The following is a 20,282-nucleotide window of genomic DNA, read 5'->3' on the forward strand; positions in this document are numbered from 1 at the left end:
GTATGCGCTTCCAGCTCCTGCTTGTATCCAGAACTCCATGACCATGTGTATAAGTCACATATGTCCACTTCCAGGGTGAGAGAAGGAACGGTGCCCCTGTGGTACTGCGTCCAAGTCAGGATTCATGGTCTAGGCCATTCCTCATACAGCCCTACCTGAAGGTAGTGCCTATTTTCAACCTGAGGTATGCATGTGATCCTCAGATGATGTTACTTGACTTTGATCTTCGCCATGATAGTGTCAAACTTGAGAAAGAGGAAGAGCAAATGCTACTATGTAGAGGTGGTCACACACGACCTGGACCAATTGTGGAGTCTTGACTACCTGCTGTCACTGGTGCCCATCTTCAGGGCGAAAATGAATGACGTCCGCTAGCTGTACCCACGTGATGATGCTAAATCTAGACCTCTCCTGTGGTCAGGTCTACCAATCAACAGTGTCCACTGTGTTGAGGAGGTGAGACGCCACCTCGATCTTCTGTGACATCTGGACTACCTGCCTCAGGTATCCAGTTCGATGGAGAGTGGGAACGACGTCTGAACGTCGTGACCAGTTGGTGATGCTTGGTCTAGACCTTCCCTGTGAACAGGTCTGCCAGTCAACTGTGCCCTGCTTGACGCCGAAAGAGAAAGGCGGCGTGCCGCCTTGTTGAGGAGGTGAGGCTCGACCTGGAGCCTCTGTGAAGTGTGGACTACCTGCCGCTGGTGTCCAGCTTCTGGCTGAGCATGGCCAGCGGCCCCACGGTGCCGGGCACGAACCGACCGGAGGAAGAGGCGCCGCCGCTGGTGCTGGAGGTGGAGCCGCCGGTGCCGCCGCCGCTGCCGCCCCCGCCGCCCCCGGGGTTGTTGCGACCGTGACTGTGCCCGTGGCTGTTCACCTGCGGCACGTAGCCAGCGCGCGACATCTGCGCCGTCTCGTAAAGCTGCTTCTGCATCACGGCCAGCGACACCTTGTTGGCACGCAGGAACTCCTGTGAGCAAGTCGAGACGAAAGGTTCTCAGTACTCAGTCCCACACATTCTATCCTGCAGAAACAGTTAAATCGGTATGTACGCTCTAACCTTTCATGCACTACTGGAATATGAAACACACTCGTTAGGAGTTACTGCAGAAGGTCTCCAGGCAAAAATTAATCACTCCGTTAGAAGCACAGACTCTTTATTTTGTAGAGCTGTAGATTTTGTAGCCCTGCCACCAGGAATTAAGGTAACTCTCCATTCTACCTAAGTTGTGGCAGTCAAATTGTGTGTATACGTAAATCTATTGTGTGCGACCGGCTCGCTACGGAGTGGTTTACACTAAGGTGATAGAGATTTAAAGTGGAATGATCATATAAAATTAGTTGTTGGTAAGCCGGGTGCCAGGTTGAGATTCATTGGGGGAGTCCTTAGAAAATATAGTCCATCAACAAAGGGGGTGGCTTACAAAACACTCGTTCGACCAATAGTTGAGTATTGCTCATCAGTGGGGGATCCGTACCAGGTCGGGTTGACGGGGGAGATAGAGAAGATCCAAAGAAGAGCGGCGCGTTTCGTCACAGGGTCATTTGGTAAGCGTGATAGCGTTATGCAGATTTTTAGGAAACTCAAGTGGCAGACTCTGCAAGAGAGGCTCTCTGCATCGCGGTGTGGCTTGCTGTCCAGGTTTCGAGAGGGTGCGTTTTGGATGAGGTATGGAATATATTGCTTCCCTCTACTTATACCTCCCGAGGAGATCACGAATGTAAAATTAGAGAGATTCGAGCCCGCACAGAGGCTTTCCGGCAGTCGTTCTTCCCGCGAGCCATACGCGACTGGAACAGGAAAGGGAGGTAATGACAGTGGCACGTAAAGTGACCCCCGCCACACACCGCTGGGTGGCTTGCGGAGTATAAATGTAGATGTAGATGTAGATAAACTATGCGGCATGTTATGGATACGATGCAAAAGCAACGCGCATCGGCTAAGGGGATAGAAACGTAATGGGAGGACTTCACTGGTTTACATTGGGACGACAGCGGTACAATACCAATACATGTCTGTACTGCATCGCCCGGCGCAACACGGAGTGCTGGGTCCTCCACACAACTCGTATCGCACAATATGTGGGAGTGAAATTTTGGACATGGAATTTGCCTAAGAAAATTGTTTTATGCACATGAAGAAAAGCTACATCCATCTCTGTCGTTAGTTTGTTAGTAAATCTTTTAATTTTAGCGTAAAAATAATAGAAACCACTGTTTAGCGATTCGCCCGTGTTATCTGTTACACAACCTTTCTCATTCAATATTGAGAAATCTATTCTATACAAAAAGTTAATTAACCGCATCTTATAGGTACATATTACAACTTGACAATGAATTAGTTTTGTTTTCGTTATTGCCTGTAATTATTGTGATTTCAGAGGGTGACAATTGTTGAACTATATGAAATAAAATCATAATTTGTGAACGGTTTGCGTTAGGACGTTCAAACTGCGTGGTTTGCTTCGGAGCGAGATGGGCTTTAGTATGCTCTGTATGATTTGGCATAGCGACGAAGCCCACTTTCATTTGGATGGGTTCGTCAATAAGTAAAATTAGCGCATTTGGGGAACTGAGAATCCACATTTAGCGATCGAGAAGTCTCTTCACCTTCGATGGCACGGCGACTACCGAACGGTACGTGAAGGTTCTGGAAGATGATTTCATCCCCATTATCCAAAGTGACCCCGATTTTGACAAAATGTGGTTCATGCAAGACGGAGTTCAACCCCAACGAAGCAGGGGAGTGTTTGATGTACTGCAGGAATACTTTGGGGACCGCATTCTGTATCTGGTTTATCCAGACGCCACGAGAATGGTCCTCAGTTGGCCGCCTTATTCTCCGGATCTGAACATACGCGACACCTTTTTGTGGGGCTATATTAAAGACAAAGTGTACAGCAAAAACACTAAAACCAATGTTGAGCTGAAAACAGCCATTCAGGAGGTCATCGACAGCATCGATGTTCCGTCACTTCAGCGGATCATCCAGAATTTCGCTATTCCTCTGCGCGACATCATTGCCAATGATGGCAGATATATCGAACATATCATAACCTAAACCGAATATCTGTAGTGACGTTTACATGATGAATAAATTGTGAGCACGTCCTAGTTTGAGAGTAATTTACGCTTCTTTTCGTATAGTTCAATAATTGTCACCCTCTAATTTGAAAAGTTTGCAGTGAAAAATGTAGTCGAAGTCCAGTTTATGCTTGGTGTATTTTATGGCATGTTTTACTTGTAAGGTGTCAGGCAAATCCAACACCTTCCATGAAAACCCTAACATGATAAGCAAATCCAGTAGTATGTCACATAGCTCCGAATAAATCGTGACATTAAATTAACCAAAGTAATACGAGTAACGAGTGAGCAAATGGAATACCACAGACTAACACAAGAATGGCTAAATGCACGTCGTACCTTCCCACCGTCAGACCGACGCAGTTCCGAGGGGAGAAACGAGAACAGAAGCCGAGAGCAGAACCATGTTAAGCTAGAAGGCCCTACGACAAGTAACAGACTGGACACCCACGTCGGCAGCTAACCAGTAGGGCCACACAACCTGCACGTTTTAGCGTGAGACTGTTTCGCGTCTCTGTTACGTCAAGGACCACCCCCCCCCCCCCCCCCCAGTCCATGTTAAAAACTAGAGCCCTCCAGAAAAACAGTATAGATCTTACGATAACACAAAAAGGGCCACTACCACCCGCAAGTTTTAGCGTGAGCTTTTATGCGGGTCTGTTACATTAGGACCACCCCCCAGCCCATATTAAAAGATAGAGCCCTCCAGAAGAACAGTATAGATCTTATGATAACGCTAAAAGGACCACACCAGCTGCAGGTTTTAGCGTGAGACTTTTTCGCATCTCTGTTACGTTGCAAACTTTAAAAACATTGCCCCACCACGAAAAGTATAACGTTTCTCATTGGATAGACAGAATTTTTGAAGGCGGAGGTTAAGGTTAACATTGAGACCCTGATTGGTCAGATGAAAACACAGCCAGATAGTTTTTTTAAAACGAACTTCGGTAAATTGTTGTAAGGAGAAGTTCGAGAGTTGCTTCCGAGATGGCAAGGTGAGCGGAGCTGTTCTGCCCGCCGCTGCCCTGAAGCTGCCTAAACACCGACAAGGTAATGAACGCACGCGATGCCGCATTTTTGAGCGCGTAAGGCTTCACTCAGAACTGCAGAAGTCTCATCTGTTACACCCCCTCTTTGCGTAATACTAGTGTCGATCGTTAATTAAAACTCATGGTGTTCACATTTGCCACTTGAAGAAAAGATCTGAAACGCGATGATTTTTCTGTTATATAGTTATTGAGAAGCCAAATAAGCCACTGTAATTTACAAGTTAGATAAGTAATTAAAGATAATTGAGGGTCACTGTCGACCATTTTGATAGTTTTCTCTTTTGTGAAACTTAAATTAAACCTAGATTATAGATGTGATATGGCATAGGTAATCCTTCGGTCGATTTTAGAACTTGGAAATCCATTCAGGGAATATTCGTTCACATTTTTGTTGAACGCAGTTGGTTTTTACCATCCTGTATTAAAACATTTTCTTTTATCAATAGTGCAATTTATAAACGATGTTTTGAGAGTAGAATAAAATTTCCAATGGTAAACTTAACTGCTTTTTCGACGTTATTTTACCAGCTAACTAAAAATAGGAAAGCCTTGAACCCTTTCCACTAAATTTAGTTAGTATTAAGATTCTTTTACAGGGAGTGCAGTGGAGCTGACGCTGAGATCATTAAGTATTTGGTTATATCATCGCTAGTCTCACTGAACTCTCCAGAATTCTACATGTCATGTGTGGTCTGGCGTCTCCTTACCAGCAACAGGTCCCAGGTTCAAACTAGTCAATTCCATAAAAAACACGTTCAGAGCGTCGTTGCGCGAAAGTGGTAGGGAGACACGATATAGAACAAACAGACACCACCATGAATGTTTAGATACTGCGTATAGAATGTAGCTAATATATATAAATTGTTTTTAACGCTGGAAGGATAACAGTACCTGATTCCAGTTCGAGTAAATACATGATACAATTCTGGCGTTTGACCACCGCTACGACCCATCACACTCGACGCTATTACCGCACGCCACGCTGTGACGAACTGTCTAGTGTTGCAACCGATACAAGCAGAAGTATTCACTCACATGTGTGATTTCAAACAGGAAAGACGTCTTGTTCTGTGCATTTCTTTCTGTGCTGCGTGCAATCAACAACTCGTTCACACAAATGGGCTGATCGTAGAAGTTATCATTTGTCCAGATTGTAGACAAAGGCCCTTGACTGTGGGATTTCGGTCTTTAATTTATTCTGTATGCCACACTTTTATCTACCTTCCCTTCCACAATTTTATCTTACATTTTCTTTCAACTAGTTTAGTACTGAAGAACTGTAATCTCCAGTATAACTTGAAGGAGCCAGTTTGTTTTTACACATGTTTGAAATATGGATACATTGTATTAATGAACATCATTGCCATCGCTTAATCATTGTGTAATCATTTAACATGGCTGCTCCTTTGTAGGAAACGCTACACTAGCATCTGTGAGAGCTGTCTCATTACATTTTGTAAGTCCGTCGGCTTTCTCGCTCCTTCCGCTACACCTGTTCGATATAATAGCTTTGCACGGGCGCAACCAGTACTTCCTTTGTTCTTCAGCTGTTTAAGCTTTGAATAATGATAAGCCACAATAACGACCTCTTCAGAAATGCTCATGACTCGAACTGGGACAGAAACGTGATTCTGTAATTCAGTCTTGTGTAAATGGAATGAGACTAAGGCTGGTCGAAGACTTGAAGAAAACAGATAAAAGGAAACAGTATATCAGGTATCGAGCAGTTAATTGGTAGGTTTGTGGAGGGATGTGGCACTAGATGCCTATGCACAGGTCACTAACTCGCATGAGATTTATACCAAGCGTATTTGGTCGCCGAGACATCAACGTGAATTCACTACAATGCTCCTCACACCATTGTAGCACTGTTCTGACTCCGAGACATAGACAATTATACTGCTGAAAGATAACTTCGCCGTCGGGAAAGACATCAAGCATGAAGAGATTCAGGTGGTTCGCAGCTGTCAGTGTGTCTTCCATTACTATCACAGGACCCATGAAAGCACAGAAGAATGTCTTCCATAGCGTAATACTGCTCCCACCAGGTTGCGTCCGCGGCGCGCTGCACATTTCGAGCCGCCGATCACCTCGATGACAACGTTTTTGGAGACGACAATCAACCTAATGTAGCAAAAATGTCACCCGACGAGCTGATAAGTTTCCGTTGACTGACGATGGAATCCAACGGTCCCGTACCCACTGCCCACTGCAGTCGTAACTGATGATGTCGTTGGGTCAACATGTGAACAAGTAGCAACGGTCTGCTGCGGAATTCCTGTTCAAACAACGTACGACGGACGGAGTGCTCCGAAACACTTGTGCGTGCACCAGCATTCTGTTCTTTCGGAAGAGATGCCACAGAACTCCATCTATCCTACTTTTCAGACCAGAGAAGCCTCCGAACCCCACGTTCTGTAAAGCGTCATGGGCGTCCAACCATTTTGTGCCTACTGGTTCTTTCAGTGCCCTTCTGCTCACTACAGCAGCGCGTGAAAATTCGGTCACTTTGACGTTTACGCGATACTCGTTCACAAGCTCCGGGTAATAATCATTTTCCCTCCGTCAAAGATGCTTATGTCAGTAGACTTCCTCATTTTCGACTCGTATCGTCAGCAGAATGATTCCTCGTCTGTCTCTGCTCCGCTCACATACGAGGGTGAGTCAAACGAAAACCTTAAATATTTTTTTTAATATTATTTATTGTGCAGAAGTGGTACAAAGCTGTATCACTTTTGAACATAATCTTCCCCACGCTCAATGCAAGTCCTCCAGCGCTTACAAAGTGCATAAATTCCTTTAAGAAAAAAATTCTTTTGGTAGTCTGTGCAACCACTCATGCACCGCGAGGCGTACCTCTTCATGAAAACAGAACTGCTTTCCTCCCATTGCGTCTTTGACTAGTCCAAACATATGGAAATCACTTGGGACAAGGCCTGGTGAGTATGGTGGATGAGGAAGACACTAAAAATGCAGGTCTGTGATTCTTGCAACTGTTGTACGGGCAGTGTGGTGCCTTGCATTGTCATGTTGCAAAAGGACACCTGCTGACAGCAGTCCACGTCACTTTGATTTGATTGCAGGCCGCAGATCATTTTTTAGGAGATCTGTGTATGATGCACTAGTAACAGAGGTCCGTCTATGCATGTAACGCTCCAAAACGACTCCTTTTTCGTCCCAAAATAGAGTCAGCATAAACGTCCCTACAGTTGGTTCTGTTCGAAACGTCTTTGGTTTTGGTGATGACGAATGGCGCCATTCTTTGCTCGCTCACTTCGTTTCCGAATGGTGGAAGTGGACCCAGGTTTCGTCCCCACTAACGATTCTCGCAAGGGAGCCATCACCTTCTCGTTCAAGGCGCCGAAGAAGCTCTTCACAAGCATCAACACGTCGTTCTCTCATTTCAGGAGTCAGCTGCCGTGGCACCCATCTTGCAGACACTTCATGAAACTAGAACAAATAATGCACAATGTGGTGTGCTGACCCATGACGAATCTGTAAACACGCTGCAATGTCATTAAGTGTCACTCGACGGTTTTACTTCATTATGGCTTCAACTGCTGCAATGTTCTGTGGAGTCACAACCTGTTGTGTCTGACCTGGACGAGGAGCATCTCTCACTGAAGTCGCGCCAATTGCGAACTTCCTACTCAATTCGTAGACTTGCTGCTATGACAAACATGCATCACCGCACTGAACCTTCATTCATCGATGAATTTCAGTAGATTTCACAACTTCACTACGTAAAACCCGAATAACAGAACGCTGTTCTTCCCAAGCCGCAAGTGCGACGGCCATCTTTATACTGATACTGCTACGGTATGTGTGCATCTGCACTGTGCTGCCACCTACAGGCCATGCTGCACGCTGTTTGTAGCACGCTTACTAACTTGCCGGATAAAGGCGCGAAATTTCGATTTGTTATTACAAATTTAAGGTTTTCATTTGACTCACCCTCGTACTTTCCTTACCGCAGTACATTCCCACAATGCCACGAGACCACATGCAATTTGTGGTGGCCAGTGGTCATAATGTTCTGCTTATCAGTCTATATTGCAACAGACCATTGTATGGTACCTCTTTTATTTTTTTGTGCGTAATTTAAGGCATATTCAGTTGATAAGAAGTTGCTCTGCCACAATGTGTATATCTTAACTTACAAATACTTGCAAATCGATGTACTGTATTCGACAGTATAGGTGGCGTCAAATCGTATCTCTGCACTGTCTCCCTGTTTTGTGCCACTGTGAGTCCAACTCAGTTTTGCATTACGTACTCCAGTTTTTCTCATTTGTCTGCAGACAGGTACCATATATGGCTGGCATGGATCACCTTCGTAATGCTGCAGTGACATTTTCACACATTATGATTCTACCATGAAGCTTGCCATAAAACAACACGCTACTGAAATCGTTTTCACATATACCGAAACATTGAACAAGGTCATAGCCAACGGTGTGTATCCCAATGTAACAGTTTTCTCTGAATGTAATTCTTCAGGTTTTCCTAGCGCTCTAATGACATCTTGGGTTGTCGGGTGTTCTACCGGATATCAGCGTCGTACTTGCACGATATTTCGATAGTGTAACTCGTTACCGTCATCAGGTGCGACCTGAGACTACTCCTCGAGTGGACCTGATCCAGTATTTATGCCTGTCCTACGTTGACTTCAGTACCATGGCCACGAAGTACTAGGGTTGTCCAGAAACTAAGTTCCGATCGGTCGCGAAATGGAAACCACTTGGAAAATCCGGTAAAGTTTTGCACAGGTGTGTTGGGCAGTGTCTCTAGTATGCCCGTGGATCGTGTCGCGTCGCTCTTTACAGTTTTGAGTCAACAGTGAGCACCTAATATGTGTAGGGAATAGCGTCTCCCGCCAAGTATGAGGGCCTGGTTAGAGATTTCGCCTGTTGTCATGCAGCCCACATAACACAACTGTCGAGCAGTTCCTTCTTCATGCCAATTCTCGCCCGCACACGGCAGGGGCATTGAAGACGCACCTGCAGCGTTTTCGATGAGAAGTGTTTGATCACCCGCAATACGGTCCGTAGTTGGCTCCCCCTGAGTCTCATCTCAGCTCACAAGAATCGCTGGCTATGAAGATAAAATTTTTCCACAGACAACGAGCTGCAGACTAGTGCAGACAACTGGCCCAAAGCACAGGCGGCTGCTTTCTGTGACGAGGATATTGGAAAGTTGATACAACACTACGACTAAACTCGAAGTTGAAAGACGACTATGTAGAGAAGTGTGTGGAAGATGTACCTAACTGTTGCAAACAAAACGTTTCTGGTTTTCACTGTGGTTTCCATTTCGCGACAGATCGGAACTTAGTTTCTGGACAACCCTCGTACTTCGTGGCCATGGTACTGAAGTCAGCGTAGGACAGATAGGCTAAACCTGCATTCTATAATTTCCGTAACCGGCATTACCAGAGTTGAGTAATATATTTTACTATTCACTATTCTGTGTTACTTTCATCGTCTGTGTGCTGCCCTGAAACCGACGCATCCTTCCTGGTAAGACACTTTTATTCGTCTTTTTCAGCGGCAGTGTGGTTTCATCAAAGAGTCCATATTAGTAAAATGGTCGAACGTCTTCTCATAAGCCACATATTTCTGTAGTCATCACTAAGTGACTCTTGAGGTGGTGTAAAGGGCGGCGCCCATGGGCAATGAATAACTGGAAACGAGTGATTGGGAGTGATGAATCACGCTATAGTGTGTAGTAACCAGATGGGAGATTTTGGGATTGGTGAATGCCGGCTGATCCCTTATTGAACTTAGGAAAACTCTACATTTGGGAGGATATGAACACATTTTATAGCACAGTGTACTGTGTACAAGTAGAGGAGTAGTTCGGAGACGTTGATCGTTTGTATCAGCATGACAAGATACATTGTCATAAAGCAACATCTGTCAGGCAATAGTTTGTGGACAGTAAAACTCCTCAAAAGGGGCTGAGCTGCACAGAGCTCCAACATGAACTGAATGGAACGCCTTTTGGATGAGTTAGATTGTCGACTTCTCTCGAGAACCCAGTGTCGAACAAGATCACTTTCTCTGGTTTCTGCTCTTGAAGGAGAATGGGAAACCATTCCTCCACAGACATTGACACACCTTACTGAAAGTGCCCTCGGCAAAATTGGTCCTGTCATAAAGGCAAAGGATTGGAGAAACCCCATATTGATGTCCACTAATAGCTTCCCAAATAATATGACCAAATAGTATACATCATAGAATGAACTCCGTTTTTCTTCTAAGTTAAGTGATAGACTACTTACCGAGAACCAAACTATCATAGTTTACAAAATTTCATTTGTTGCTACTTCTGTTGTTACAGCTTTGTTGGCCTTGCTTAAAATGTTTGCATCAACAGCAGAAAGCACTGTTTCAACTTTATCAGAAAAACGGATACGGAGTAATTGATACTTACTGTTCCATCACTTTGTTCCGACTTTCACCTCACTTTCTTCCTAGTAAGGCTGTACAGGGCGTTTCACTAAATGTGTTTGCCTTTGTAAGTTACGAAGTAGTAGGCGACGGAAATATTTATTTCGTTAGGTTACCATAAAAAAACGTTACACTGTCTGCAGAGCTATGAACATAGTTTATTGCGTTATTATCCAAATAGGGACACAGAAAGAAGATACAATTTTTTAAATGGAACAATAGTTGTCTCTATCATGCACTGGAATCAGTAACACTAGCTGTGTGTACATCAATTTAAATTACATTCCTGTCACTTTTAGTTTGGGAGCTACACCCTTCAAAGTTTCAGGGGCACATACCACACGCTGTACATAATAGATGGCTGTATGGTGGGTGATGGATGTTCTGGCGGTGGGAAGTTCATTTAAATGAGATATTCAATTGTGTGTCCATGTTCCTGAATGCATAACGCAATGCCACGTTTTAGATCATCTGGGGATGTGGGCTCAGCGACATAAACAGGATCCTTTAAATATCCCCACAAAAAGAAATCTAATGGTGTTAAATCGGGCAACCTTGCGGGCAATGAATGTGGACCATGGCTCCCCACCAGCTTCCTGCAAACCTGTTGTTTAGTTCTTTCACAACAGAACGCGCAGAATGGGCTGGGTGACCCATCGTCTTGCATCCACATATGGACTCTCGCGTGTAGACACACATGATCAAGAAGATCATTCAAACTGTGGACTATAAACGCGCGATATAACTCACCTGTCAGTGTACCTGGGAAGTAGTGTGGACCGATGATTTCATCTCCAAGGATTCCACACCATACATTAATAGACCACCTACGTTGACAGTCGACAGGTCGTACCCACCGAGAATTGTCTACGGCCCAGTAGTGCACGTTATGGCGATTCACTGCACCGTAATTTGTGAACCAGAACTCATCAGAGAACATAACACCGTGTAAAGACTCCACTGTGAAATTACGCATGGCCCATTCCAAAAATGTAACTCTCCCACGGAAATCGTTTCCATGCAGCTCCTGGGTCAGTGATAGGTGGTACGGGTGAAACCTGTGTCCGTGTACTATACGTCACACAGATGTGAGACTGACACCAGCGACTGCAGCAACGACTCCGTAATCTGACATGAGGACCGCGGTGCATTGCAGCTAAAACCTCCGTCTTCTCACTTCTTGCAGTTCTTCTTCTGTTCCTGCGGCGCATTACGAAGCTGCCTGTTTCTCGAATTCGTTGTTCGGCACGTAAGAACGTAATGGCTGCCGGAGTTCTTCGACTAGGATATCTCACGGCGTACGGCATGGCTGCTTCAGTGGCACCGTGTCGGCACTGACCGAGCATCAGCAACTCGTCAACGTACTCGTTGTTTGTGTATGCCATCTTCATCCGATGTCAGTAACTGTGGTATATTGAGCCCCGTTTGTTTGTGTGCCTCGAACTGTCGGGCATACGGCCGTGTGCGGCGACAGTCGGCAGTCTAACAGCGCATAGATGAAGCTTCTCGCTCCGTGATACCGGCGTTGTAACAAATCGGCCGCACCTAGCTTAGAAGGCGGAATGCGTTACGTGTAGCGTGTGTGTTATGTGCCCCTGAAACGTTCAAGGGTTATACCTCCCAAACTAAAAGTGACAGGAATGTAATTTAAATTGATGTACACACAGCTAGTGTTACTGATTCCAGTGCATGATAGAGACAACTATTGCTCCATTTAAAAAATTGTATCTTCTTGCTGTAACTCTTTGGATAATACCACAATAAACTACGATCATAGCTCCACATAGTGTAACGTTTCTTATGGTGACCTACCGCAATAAATGTTTCTGTCGCCTTAGAGAGGCAAACACATTTAGTGAAACATCCTGTATATTGTAGTGCGTTCAGCCAAGATGAAGTCGCACAGAAACTCAGATAGAGGACAAATAAATAGTGGGATGAGGATGATAAAAGGCACAGGGAAGTGGGGAATTACAGGTGCAGTAGAGTGTTGATAGAGGAGTTGAACCACATCTTCAAGGAAATGAGGAGTACAATACAGTCGAGTGTTAACAGAGGGATTGAGCCACATTTTCATGGAGATGAGGGCTGTACGAGTGCAGCAGAGAATTGACAGAAGAGTTGAAATGCACCGTCATGGAGATGGGGGAGTCAAGTAGAGTGTCGAGGTGATAGAGGAGTTGAGCCACACCTTCATGGAGGTGAGGGGGTACAACTACAGTAGTGTGATGATAGAGGAATTGAGGAGGACCTTCATGGAGATGAGCTCCCCAGAGAGCCTGCGTGGCCCCGCGCCGCAGGTTCCCGCCTCCGTGTCAGAGTCGGCGTCGGAGGCGCTGGAGGCGGCGGGGGCGCTGCAGACGGGCACTGGCGCCGCCCCCCGGCTCAGCACGCCTGCCAGTGGGGGCGGTCGGCGCAGGTTCTGCGGGAGGCCCGCCGACGACCGACGCCGCCCCCGCACCGAGGACGAGCGCCGCCGCCGCTGTGAGCCCTGCACGACAGCATGACCGGGAGATGTTACATCATACGATCTACCAGTGCTGTAGCGTGCTAGCAAGGATGTTCTGGATTACAACACACAGCAGGACATACAGCCTATAAGAACTCACTGGAAAGCATAGCACAGCGAGAAACCAGACAGGGATTGGCGAATGACGCTACTTAGTGTGAAACTCGAGTGTATACATCTAGTGATACACGTAAAGAGTGACAATTTTTAAGGCGATGATGGTGAAAATAAAACTTTATAAAACCCTCTTGGGGGACCCATGACCATGTAGGTTGGTCCCTTTAAACATCAAACCAACCAACCAAAACCCTCTTGGATTTCAACGTCTCAGAAGGGGACCATCAGATACGTTAACCACGAATTTTGATGAGTCTTAGTTCTAAGAGGACGTATCGTGATTATCTGGCCAGCAGCTTTTCGGGCGGCGGCCCCTACTTCCCGAATATGCTTACCTACTACACTTGTAACACTTGTTGCATTTCGACTAAGAGAGCTTATCGCAGAGGGTAAGGCCCGCCTCCGTCACGCTGCCGATACGGTTTCACATCCACTCCATGGGCTTCTTTTCCTGTGCGGAACCAGCAGCGAAGACTGGCTCTATGCAGCAAAAAAATATGAACAAGATTTGTCACTCCTTCACAGAATAGTGTACTATAAACGCCTCAGGAATAGTGTTTCCTTATGTTTACTGACGTCTACAAGAACTATATGGGGAAATTGGACTATTTAAAAAAAATTGACGATTTGAGTCATATATTAAAAATTGTGGCCGTGACCTACAGGAAATTAAAGAAGATCTGAAAAATGCTGCACGAGTAGCTTTTAAGATGAAACTTCCTGGCAGATTAAAACTGTGTGCCAGACCGAGACTCGAACTCGAGACCTTTGTCTTTCGCGGGCAAGTGCTCTTCCATCTACTTTTTTTTTAAATCTCATTTTGTTCGCTTTTGATCGTCGCATCTGCTCGGGCGGGCGTCGTAAGACACACTTGTAAGTTCGTTGTTGATCGATTAACTCAGTTTTCTTTATTAAAGAGAGCAGCTAACCCTCTCACCGAACACCCTGAACTACCGTGCCGGCTGTCATCTGCTCTACCCAAGCACGACACATACACAGCTTTACTTCTGTCAGTACTTCGTCTCCTACCTTCCAGACTTCACAGAAGCTCTCCTGCGAACTTTGCAAAACTAGCACTCCTGAAAAAAAGGATATGGCAGAGTCATGGCTTAGCCACAGCCTGGCGGATATTTCCAGAGTGAGATTTCCACTCACACTGAAAATCCCATCCTAGCTTTTAAGATCTTTACACCATTAATTCGTCGGGAATGCTGACTGATCGGACATTTTAAGACCATATCATTGTAGATACAAGGAAATCATGTACTTGCACCATAAAAAGTATCCCACCCAAATGTACTCTACTTTGATAACCCTGTGACGTTTATTTTTACAGCAGATTAAAATGTACACGAAAAAAATCAAAGTGCTCTCGACTTGTTAAAGACTAACAGAGAAATCGCTTCGAGAAACGATTCCACAAAACACTTTCTTTAATTCTGCATCAACTTGGTGCACCTCCTTTCACAGGCATGATCAAATACGGGTGATTTGCATCGAAATTGATATAAGGCGGAATAATCTTCCTGAGTTTAAACGAACAGTCTTTACCGGATCGCTTCTGAAAAATTCATGTGCCTGGAAGGCAATAGCTTTCATTAAATGTGCGTGGTAGTTACGAGTTTTTATTTCTGTTGCTTCTGTGGCAAATATAACGTGGAATTCTGTCCTAGTGCAGCAAGCGATAGCGAGAAAGATGGTTGTGTTAAGCATTCAGTAACAAATGTAAATCACATTTGAAAAAAAGCGTATTGTAATGATTGATTTATTAATGAGATTACTACGGTGAAAATGACTATTTTTGAATGGCTTTTGATGACATATGCTACATAATGATATTCTGTATAAAGAAAATATTTAAAAAGGTAGAGATACAAGGTTTAAGTCCATACCGCGACCAAGGTAGCGGGGAATCTTAGCCGCTGCGCTAATCTCTCTTAGTTGAAACGCGATTAATGTTACGGGTGTAAAAGGTACACATAAAACTTCAACATCGTTTTTTCGGAAACTAGGAGCCGTCGCATGAATTGGCGCAAGCAGATAATCAGGACACTTCCCCCCCCCCCTCCCCCCACCTACAACATAGGTCCATGATTAACAGGTCTGACGGTACTCTTGTTATATAAACTCAAGATTTCAAGGTGTTCTCCTCGTCCTTCATCAGCCCCTGACGAAGAATATTGCGAGTATCTTCTAAAGCTCGAGTTTTTAAACTTTTTCTTGACATGCGTTGACCACTGAAATACAGCCGGCCAGAATGGACAAGCTGTTGTAGGCGCTACAGTCTGGAAGCGCGTGACCGCTACGGTCGCAGGTTCGAATCCTGCCTCGGGCATGGATGTGTGTGGTGTCGTTAGGTTAGTTAGGTTTAACTAGTTCTGATGTCATCAGTACCCTAGAACTAAGAAGTTAAGTCCCATTGTGCTCAGAGCCACTTGAACCATTTTAAACCACTGAAATAACTCTGTAAGTGGAAGTCGCCAAAATAATATTTTTACACAGAAGTAATTCCTCTATTGCCCCTTACTAGGATCTCATATGACCGTGAACATACATACACTGGCTGATAAATAAAATTTAAGCGTCCAGAAGGCATGATTAGATGTCAATGTAACTTTCTACGCAAACGCACCACTGGCAGTGTATAAATCGTTAACAGTTGTAGATTTCTGTAGCAAGTAGAATTGCCACTAGAGCCGTTATTATTTTTCATGTTATGTGTTGTTAGCAGGTGCATTACCGTATCTAAGGGGCGTTAACAGCATCAGATACTGAGTGATGTGAAGGACACGGAGACGTCGTGTACTCGTGTAAGACAGCGTTATCATCACCCGACAGAGTTTGAAGGACGCCGCATTGTTGGTCTCTATTGGCCCACCTGATTGAGTCGTCCAGTACCTATACTTGTGGGGCAGTCGCACATGACTGTGCCCAGTGTTGGGCTTGGTGAGAATGTGAGGGCACTCACACTCATAGTCAAGGTTCGCGCCGCAACGTCAGACCACCATAAGGGAGAATCACTGTGTTGTGCTCCAAGCACATTACAATTCCTTCACATCGGCGTCTGCGATCCAAGAACAAGGAGTGGGCTCCCTGCCATTTATGTGTCATCACATCCTTGACTGAGGACTAGCAGCAGCTGAACAAAGTAATTAGAGTCCCATTCGCAGGTTGCTGTCAACACCACAAGAAAAACGCCTGCGTTTGGAGTGGTACCTTGGCCACGAAGCATGGACCTCCGACGAATGACGTAACATTGTGTCCAAGAATGAATCGCGGTTCTCCACAACTCCAAATGACCATCACGGCATTTATGGCGGTGACGTGAGGTGAGGTCCCAATCTTCCAATGTTTTTGAGAGGCCCAGCGGCGTTACTGTGGACGTCACCGTGTGAGCAACGATAGCGTACTTCACTTCAAGTGATGGCTGTCAGTGACTGAGGAACGTTGATGGCATAACAGTACTTCACGGACATGCCATCTGCTCATGTTTTATCTTTCATTCTGCCGTACCGTGGTGCCATTTTTCAACATGACAATGTACAACCACAAATGGTGTGTTGCTGTGGTACTCCTGTGGACAGCAAGACCCTCAGATCTGTCAGCGATACGACGTGTGTAGGACCATCTCGGATGTATACTTCGTCCCGGAACCAGAATCCAGGATGCCAAGGACCAATTACAACAGCTGTGCACCAGCTCCCTCCAGGAGCATTCAGGCATTCAGGCCAAGTTCTTTGCGATTTAACTCAGTTTTGTAACCACTTCAAGGACATCGCATACACTCTCCATTCGTGAAGTCTCATTTCGTTTCTCCTCCACTTCTGGGTGCCTCACATTTTCTATCAGGTAGTCTGCAGTTGTCTGAATATAAACGCACAGATTTACAGCCAGTACCTCACTTGTCCAATCTGTCAATACACCCACACGCACTCACATATTTTATTCATTGTTTTGAACGTCTATAGAAAAAAAGTAAATAAAGTATTGTCATTTGAAAAGCTGACAAGTCTTTCAGTTAAAACATGTCTACTAGGCTGCATAGTAATCTTTTAAGTACAGAAACGCGCTTATAAGAGTTGACAGAGGATAACCCACGCTGATTAGATGTTCAAATAGTTGGCTCTCTGTACTGCATGTGTTCGTATAATCAAAGGTGATGTGATTGGAACCCTCTACATTACCGAAATCAAACAAGGGGAGGGGGGGGGGGGGGGGTGCGCCGAAACAAATACGACGGAGGCATGCAAATTCGACGTTTTGTGACAACATAACCCATAGGAAGACATCATCTGAAATGAACTCACATACAAGAAAATATTGATAAATTAAGCGAAAGCCAGAAAAAGGACGGATAAAGCTGTAATTCCATGCAAATGTTAATTCGAGTAAGAATCAAAACAAACTCGTATGAACACATTATCAAATCGGATCTCCATCTTTATCATCAATGATGATTTCTGCGGTGACTGATTTCTGAAGAGCAGGCAGCTGTGGCCGAGCAGTTCTAGGCTCTTCAGTCCGGAACCGTGCTGCTGCTACGGTCGCAGGTTCGAATCCTGCCTCGACCACGGATGTGTGTAATGTCCTTAGGTTAGTTAGGTTTAAGTATTTCTAAGTCTGAGGGACTGTTGACCTCTGATATTCCCCACGATCGTTTTTCCTTAGTTTTATGTACATTTGTTGCGAATTAGATGTTTTTGTGTTTGATATTTACAAATAATCTTTCAACGAAAGCTTGCATTTTAACACAAGTACGTTTCAAAAGTTTTCCAAGAAACAAGGAATCTCGTGTGATTTTCTGTTTTCTCTAGTGGCCTGCAATTTCTGTCTGGGAAGATATAATTTCGAGTAACCGTGGGATATACTATAGGCCTGACCTGATATAGTGTACTTCAGAAATGGTGGTGCTCCCCAACTCATAGCGCTGGTATAACGAAACACATCGACTGCAATTTTTGTAATCAGAGAATTAGTAGGTGAACTTTTGGACAAATTGATTTTGATGTAAATTGACTGTGAACTGCCAAAAAACATACAAATAGCCGTACCGTAGATGCAGTCACATCGGAGGGGTGTTCGTTCAGTGTACAGACTAAATTGTGATTCGTGGAGAAGAGCAGCAGCTTTTCAATTCTTGAAGTCTGTGTGATCGATTTATCTGGGCACCCAACATTAGCAAAGCATTGCCAGAATTGATGGACGGCGAGCCTGTCACTACAAGACAACACACGTGGTTCCAGCATGGTGGGGCACCGGCACATTTCAATCCTCCGGTGCGTCGATTCTTGAACCGAGTTTAAAGGGAAATTGATTAGCAGAGGTCGTTCTTTACCATAGTTTACTCGATTTCCTGATTTTGACCCCTCTGTGCTTTTTGGTGTGGGATGAGATGCGCAACGTTGTTAATAAAAACCCTGTTGAGTCAAAAGAGAATCTGCTTGCCAAGATGGTGGCAACAGCAGGAGGAATTAAGGACGTTGCTGCTGTCGTGTCAGATAGCACATGACCCGTCCGAGTAACATAGGTCTACACATCAAAGGAGACATTTTTGAACCTCCACTGAAATTGAGGTAATAGTGCTGTATTAATTTTGTCTTTTGGGGATAAAGAATTAAATTTTTTTGTTTTCCTTTTTGTTTTCTGTATGTAAAATGTGATGTCCTCGTAAAATGGTAGCGCACATGCAAACACATTAGAAAATGTGTATTCAGGTTCCATGTAACATTCCATAGTTTGTTTGTTCAACTAATTTTCACCCTGCATAAATGACTTTATGAGGGAAGTGGAAGGTAGAATGAGGTTCAAGGAACAGTCCAGCAGAGACAAAATACAACAACCATCAATCAATGAACAAATGATTATTTGTTAAACCCTCACCATTAATAGCAGCAATAAGCAATGTAATACAGGGTGTATCATAATTAATGGCATAAACGCATACAGTTGAAAGTACACGGTAGTAGCATCAAAAAAGTCTCAGCAAACATGGGTCGAAAATGCATACCTTAAAACCTACGAGCAATTTATCATCTTAGACACTTTGAAGCAAACCTCTTCTACTGCAAGCTCTTTGCTTTCCATATTTTTAGAAGTGATAATAGGGCCAAAACAAGAACAAAAGTCGAGTAAACATGTGCTCTAAAATGCATACCGTAAAAGTTATGAGCTGCTGTTCATTAGAAGATGTGGTCTAAAATGCATACCGTGAAAGTTGTGAGCTGCTGTTCATTAGAAGAGTTCAATTCCAAAGTACCGAAGACGAGCACGTGCTCATAGCTCTTAAGGCGTATATTTTAGAGCACATCTGTACTGGGCATTGTTTTCTTGTTTTCGTCCATACTACCACTTCCCAAAATATCGAAAGCTAAGAGATTTCAGTAGATGAAACTTGCTTCACAGTATCGAAGATGAAAAATTGCTGGTAGCTCTTAAGGTATGCAATTTCGACCCTATGTTTACTGAGACTTTTTTGCTTATAGTATCGTGTACTTCCAATTGTATGCGTTAACGCCATTAATTATAATACACCCTATATGAGCCTGAGACCCAGAAGAAACCCAGCAGCCAGCCGTGGTGGCCGTGCGGTTCTCGGCGCTTCAGTCTGGAACCGCGTTACCGCTAAGGTCGCAGGTTCGAATCCTGCCTCGGGCATGGATGTGTGTGATGTCCTTACGTTGGTTAGGTTTAAGTAGTTCTAAGTTCTATGGGACTGATGACCTCAGATTTTAAGTTCCATAGTGCTCAGAGCCATTAGAACCATTTTTGATACCCAGGAAAAACAAGCATCGCATCAAGAGGTTCTGCAAGGGCAAGAAATGTGCCACTGTGTTGGGACAATTTTTAAGATCAAGTCTGCCATTCCGTGACAGGCGATAGTAAAGAGCCAACAATGTCCTGAAGGGAAGAGCTGTGCGCCGGCCGCTGTGACCGAGCGGTTCTAGGCGCTTCAGTCCGGAACCGCGCAGCTGCTACGGTCGCAGGTTCGAATCCTGCCTCGGGCATGGATGTGGGTGATGTTCTTAGGTTAGTTGGGTTACAAGTCTCATAGCGCTTGGAGCCATTTGAACC

At 44.7% G+C, this 20,282-nt stretch overlaps 1 protein-coding gene across 1 annotated transcript in view; it reads right to left on the reverse strand.

The window, feature by feature from the left end:
• Positions 1-402: 402 nt before the first annotated feature.
• Positions 403-20,282, reverse strand: part of LOC126278888 (potassium channel subfamily K member 13-like) — a 413,218-nt gene continuing 393,338 nt past the window's right edge. Inside the window, exons 6-8 of the mRNA XM_049979162.1 lie at positions 12,837-13,076; positions 889-970; positions 403-813 (exon numbers count right to left, since the gene is read on the reverse strand). Of these exons, the coding sequence (XP_049835119.1) occupies positions 692-813; positions 889-970; positions 12,837-13,076 (444 nt within the window). The 3' untranslated portion in view covers positions 403-691. The remainder of the gene's footprint in view (positions 814-888; positions 971-12,836; positions 13,077-20,282) is intronic.

This window comes from Schistocerca gregaria, chromosome 6, assembly GCF_023897955.1.
Source record: "Schistocerca gregaria isolate iqSchGreg1 chromosome 6, iqSchGreg1.2, whole genome shotgun sequence".
Taxonomy (NCBI): domain Eukaryota; kingdom Metazoa; phylum Arthropoda; class Insecta; order Orthoptera; family Acrididae; genus Schistocerca; species Schistocerca gregaria.